The sequence below is a fragment of the Hippoglossus stenolepis genome, chromosome 7, assembly GCF_022539355.2.
Source record: "Hippoglossus stenolepis isolate QCI-W04-F060 chromosome 7, HSTE1.2, whole genome shotgun sequence".
Classification (NCBI taxonomy): Eukaryota; Metazoa; Chordata; class Actinopteri; order Pleuronectiformes; family Pleuronectidae; genus Hippoglossus; species Hippoglossus stenolepis.
Genome location: NC_061489.1, coordinates 28097078 through 28102875, shown reverse-complemented (window position 1 = coordinate 28102875; position 5798 = coordinate 28097078). Strand labels below are relative to the sequence as shown.

The 5798-nt window shown below is 43.3% G+C and overlaps 2 protein-coding genes across 2 annotated transcripts in view; both read right to left on the bottom strand.

Annotated features, from left to right (window-relative positions):
• Positions 1-1515: 1515 nt before the first annotated feature.
• LOC124852055 (protocadherin alpha-C2-like) lies at positions 1516-4346 on the bottom strand. The gene is given in 2 exon segments (XM_047340472.1): positions 1516-2288; positions 2291-4346. Coding segments are annotated over 2 exon segments (2475 nt in total). The 5' UTR covers positions 4008-4346; the 3' UTR covers positions 1516-1530.
• Positions 4347-4420: 74 nt separating this feature from the next.
• Positions 4421-5798, bottom strand: part of LOC124852059 (protocadherin gamma-A4-like) — a 3536-nt gene continuing 2158 nt past the window's right edge. Inside the window, exon 4 of the mRNA XM_047340498.1 lies at positions 4421-5792. Coding sequence (XP_047196454.1) covers positions 4421-5792 — 1372 coding nt within the window. The remainder of the gene's footprint in view (positions 5793-5798) is intronic.

Here is a 5798-nt window from a genome sequence, read left to right as displayed (position 1 = left end):
CAGCTATCACTGTGTCTAATTCTATGTTTTCATTGACTGGACTCTGAAATGATTTAATAGATATTTCTGGGTGGTTGTCATTCATGTCTTCGACCAGAATCTTTATGGTACATTGTCCTGATAAACTAGTGGCTCCGTGGTCGGTTGCTATAACTTCCATATCATAAATCCTGAAGTCCTCGTAGTTCAACATTCCCTTGACAGTAATTTCACCAGTGGAAGGATTCAGATTAAATGTTTCCTGTGTCTTTTCTGACGTATATAAACTATATGAGTAAATTATCTCAGAGTTTGACCCCTCATCCAAATCCGTTGCATTCAGATGAATAACAAGACTTCCTATGGGGGAATTCTCCAGTAATTTTACATTATGAATCGCTTTATCAAATTTAGGAGCGTTGTCATTTGTGTCTAAAACGTGAACAATAACACTGGCAGTACCAGAACGAGCAGGTGTTCCTCCATCTACAGCTGTGAGTATTAAATTATGAACAGCCTGCTGCTCCCGGTCTAAAGTCTTTTTTAAGATTAATTCAGCAAATTTCGACCCATCTCTTCCGGTCTGAACTTCAATATTAAAATGTTCGCTTTCACTGAGATGGTAAGTTTTCACCGAGTTGCTCCCGACATCAGGATCAACTGCGTTACTGAGAGAGAATCTCTCTCCTTTTGGCGTCGACTCAGAAATGTCTAATTGTATCGCGTCTCTTCTAAATTGTGGGGCGTTGTCGTTCATATCCAGAATTTCTATTTCTATATTAAAAATTCGTAATGGGCTTTCTAGTATAACCTCTTGTTTGAGATAACAAGACAACTTTGCAGGACAAATATATTCTCTGTCAATCTTCTCCACAATGTACAATTCCCCAGTCTCTTTGTTCACATCCAGATATTTTTTATTTGCGATGTTGTCCAGACGCATCTTCCTCTGATTCAGTGTTTTCACATCCAGGCCGAGATCAGTAGCGAGGTTTGCTACAACTGATCCTTCTTTCATTTCCTCGTTTATTGAATAATGATTCACTGATGTCGATATGTTACGAACGAAGGAAAAAAGAAAAAGAACCACGAGCAGCACGTACCTTCTGCAAGACTCCATTGTTACATCGGGTCGCATTGTTGTCCGTGTTTAGATCAGTCTCAATGCAGATATCCGGGATTATTGACTTTTGTTGTGAAGACGTTCGACCTCTATCATATTAATATAGTTTGAATCCACACGATATTCCAGCATTATTTGAAAAAAGTAGAAGTGTGTTTTCCGAGCGGCGTTTCAGCACCGCTGAGCTGTCCGGCTGATTCACGATCTGCCGTAATGGCAGCGAGTCACTGTCATGACGTTCATGGTCTGGGCTTTTACTCACGGAACAGCGCCACCCTTTTACTTTAAAAATATTGTTTGTGCAAGATTTAGTATCATGACCGTATTAGTTTTTACAAATTGCTATCATTGTGAGTTTTCATGGACAATTACAGACAAAAAAATTCAGATTTACGGACACACTTTTAGATTTTAACTAATGAAACGTACTACAAAATGTTCAGAGTATATAGCAACATACGGCTCAATATTAATAAATGATGTGGGCATTTTTTAAGTGTAATTTGATTTCCTACCTGCAGAGTAGAAGCTGCTGAGTCGCTAGTGTCTGTGAGTCCTGTTCCTCTCGGTATACTGGACACGATGTATCTGGAGCCCTTTGGCACAGGCTGTCTGACCACCATCTTTCCTTTCCTGGTCTCTGCCAGAAACAGACTGTACCAGTAGGCATCGTTGGAGACCAGAGTGGAATCTGCGATGGTGGAGTTCCTCTCACTGATCACACTGTTCCTGCAGGGAGGAGCCGCATTGCTGGGCTTGGGTTTCTGACACTTGAGCACGATGGTGACCAATATGGTGATGAGCAGGAGAAACGACACGGAGCCCAGACCGATCACCAAATACAGGTTTAGGTCTGAGAAGATGTCGTACTCTAGAGGCACCTCAGTCATGTCAGAGTAGGCCTTAACGACAGTCTCCACTGTGGACAGCTTGATGGTGACTGTGGCAGAGAGAGCGGGCTCCCCGTTGTCCTTGGCAACAACAACCAGTCTCTGGTGGCGCGGATCTCTGTAACTGAACATCCTCATAGTCCGGATCTCTCCGTTGTATTGGTCCAGACTGAACAAGGTGGCGTCAGTCACCTGTAGAAACTGGTAGGTAATCCGAGAGTTGTGCACCGAGTCTGTGTCAAGTGCGATCACCTTGGCAACTAGAGAGCCTTTATCGGTGGATCTGGGGATCTTCCCTCCACCACCGAAGCGCGCCACGGAGACACGATAACCGGAACGTTGTCGTTCTGGTCCACAATAACAATATGGACGGTGACGTTACTGCTGAGTGGAGGAGAACCGGAGTCTCTGGCCTCGATGTGGAAAAGAAACTGCTTCTCGATCTCATAGTCAAAAGTTTTCAGTGCGTAAAGATTACCGTTCTCTGGGTTGATGGAGAACAGCATGGACATGGAGGTGTTGGCTATCTCCTTCTCTAGGATGAAATAAACCAGATACTGGTTTTCATGGAGGTCAGGGTCAAAGGCAGTGAGTGAACTGAGCAAGGCCCCAGGTGCGTTATTCTCCATCACACGTATCGTGTAAAACGACTGAGGGAACTGTGGAACATTGTCATTAACATCCAGCAGCTCTAAAGTCATAGTTTCGTTGTCAGATAAAGGAGGAGAACCTCTGTCTGTGACGGTGAAAGTGACGTCATATTCAGGAACCTTCTCACGGTCTAACGGCTCTGACACCACTAATTCATAATAGTTATCAGAGGATTCTCTCAGTTTGAAAGGCATATTATCTGGAATACGAAGATCAACCACTCCATTGTCACCAGAGTCTTTATCACTGACACTAACCACAGCGATCACTGTGTCTAATTCTATGTTTTCATTGACTGGACTCTGAAATGATTTAATAGATATTTCTGGGTGGTTGTCATTCATGTCTTCAACCAGAATCTTTATGGTACATTGTCCTGATAAACTAGTGGCTCCGTGGTCGGTTGCTATAACTTCCATATCATAAATCCTGAAGTCCTCGTAGTTTAACATTCCCTTCACAGTAATTTCACCAGTGGAAGGATTCAGATTAAATGTTTCCTGTGTTTTCTCTGACGTATATAAACTATATGAGTAAATTATGTCAGAGTTTGACCCCTCATCCAAATCCGTTGCATTCAGATGAATAACAAGACTTCCTATGGGGGAATTCTCCATTATATTTACACTATGAATCGCTTTATCAAACGTAGGAGCGTTGTCATTTGTGTCTAAAACACGAACAATAACACTGGCAGTACCAGAACGAGCAGGTGTTCCTCCATCTACAGCTGTGAGTATTAAATTATGAACAGCCTGCTGCTCCCGGTCTAAAGTCTTTTTTAAGATTAATTCAGCAAATTTCGACCCATCTCTTCCGGTCTGAACTTCAATATTAAAATGTTCGCTTTCACTCAGATGGTAAGTTTTCACCGAGTTGCTCCCGACATCAGGATCAACTGCATTACTGAGAGAGAATCTCTCTCCTTTTGGCGTCGACTCAGAAATGTCTAAGTGTATCGCGTCTCTTCTAAATTGAGGGGCGTTGTCGTTTATATCCAGAATTTCTACCTCTATATTAAATATTCTTACTGGGCTTTCTAGTATTACTTCCAGTTTGAGATAACATGACGCTGATGATTTGTAATTGCAAATATATTCTCTGTCAATCTTCTCGACAATGTACAGTTCCCCAGTCTCTTTGTTCACATCCAGATATTTCTTATTTGCGATGATATCCAGACGCATCTTCCTCTGATTCAGTGTTTTCACATCCAGGCCGAGATCAGTAGCGAGGTTTGCTACAACTGATCCGTCTTTCATTTCCTCGGGTATTGAATAATGACTCACTGATGTCGATATGTTACGAACGAAGGAAAAAAGAACAAGAACCACGAGCAGCACGTACCTTCTGCAAGACTCCATTGTTACAAAGGATCGTGTTGTTGTCCGTGTTTAGATCAGTGTTAATGCAGATATCCAGGATTATTTGTTGTGATGATCATCGACCTCTATCATATTAATATAGTTTTAATCCACACGATATTCCAGCATTATTTGAAAAAACTAGGAGTGTGTTTTCCGAGCGGCGTTTCAACACCACGGAAATGTCCGGCTGATTCACGATCTGCCGTAATGGCAGCGAGTCACTGTCATGACGTTCATGGTCTGGAATTTTACTAACGGAACAGCGCCACCCTTTTAGTTTTAAATTAATATTTTTGCTACATTTTGTATCATGATCGTTATATATTTCTATCATTGTGAGTTTTAATGGACTTTTACAGAAAAGAAAACATGAGATTGACAACCTTTTTGATCTTAACTAATGAAGCGTACTACAAAATGTTCAGAGTATATAGCAACATATGTCTCAATATTAATAAATGATGTGCGCATTTTTTAAGTGTAATTTGATTTCCTACCTGCAAAGTAGATGCTGCTGAGTCGCTAGTGTCTGTGAGTCCTGTGCCTCTCGGTATACTGGACACGATGTATCTGGAGCCCTTTGGCACAGGCTGTCTGACCACCATCTTTCCTTTCCGGGTCTCTGCCAGAAACAGACTGTACCAGTAGGCATCGTTGGAGACCAGAGTGGAATCTGCGATGGTGGAGTTCCTCTCACTGATCACACTGTTCCTGCAGGGAGGAGCCGCATTGCTGGGCTTGGGTTTCTGACACTTGAGCACGATGGTGACCAATATGGTGATGAGCAGGAGAAACGACACGGAGCCCAGACCGATCACCAAATACAGGTTTAGGTCTGAGAAGATGTCGTACTCTAGAGGCACCTCAGTCATGTCAGAGTAGGCCTTAACGACAGTCTCCACTGTGGACAGCTTGATGGTGACTGTAGCAGAGAGAGCGGGCTCCCCGTTGTCCTTGGCAACAACAACCAGTCTCTGGTGGCGCGGATCTCTGTAACTGAACATCCTCATAGTCCGGATCTCTCCGTTGTATTGATCCAGACTGAACAAGGTGGCGTCAGTCACCTGTAGAAACTGGTAGGTAATCCGAGAGTTGTGCACCGAGTCTGTGTCTAAAGCGATCACCTTGGAAACCAGAGAGCCTTTATCTGTGGATCTGGGGATCTTCTCCTCCACCACCGAGCCGTGCGCGCGCCACGGAGACACGATAACCGGAACGTTGTCATTCTGGTCCACAATAACAATATGGACGGTGACGTTACTGCTGAGTGGAGGAGAACCAGAGTCTCTGGCCTCGATGTGGAAAAGAAACTCCTTCTCGATCTCATAGTCAAAAGTTTTCAGTGCGTAAAGATTACCGTTCTCTGGGTTGATGGAGAACAGCATGGACATGGAGGTGTTGGCTATCTCCTTCTCTAGAATGAAATAAACCAGATACTGGTTTTCATGGAGGTCAGGGTCAAAGGCAGTGAGTGAACTGAGCAAGGCCCCAGGTGCGTTATTCTCCATCACACGTATCGTGTAAAACGACTGAGGGAACTGTGGAACATTGTCATTAATATCCAGCAGCTCTAATGTCATAGTTTCGTTGTCAGATAAAGGAGGAGAACCTCTGTCTGTGACGGTGAAAGTGACGTCATATTCAGGAACCTTCTCACGGTCTAACGGCTCTGACACCACTAATTCATAATAGTTATCAGAGGATTCTCTCAGTTTGAAAGGCATATTATCTGGAATACGAAGATCAACCACTCCATTGTCACCAGAGTCTTTATCACTGACACTAACC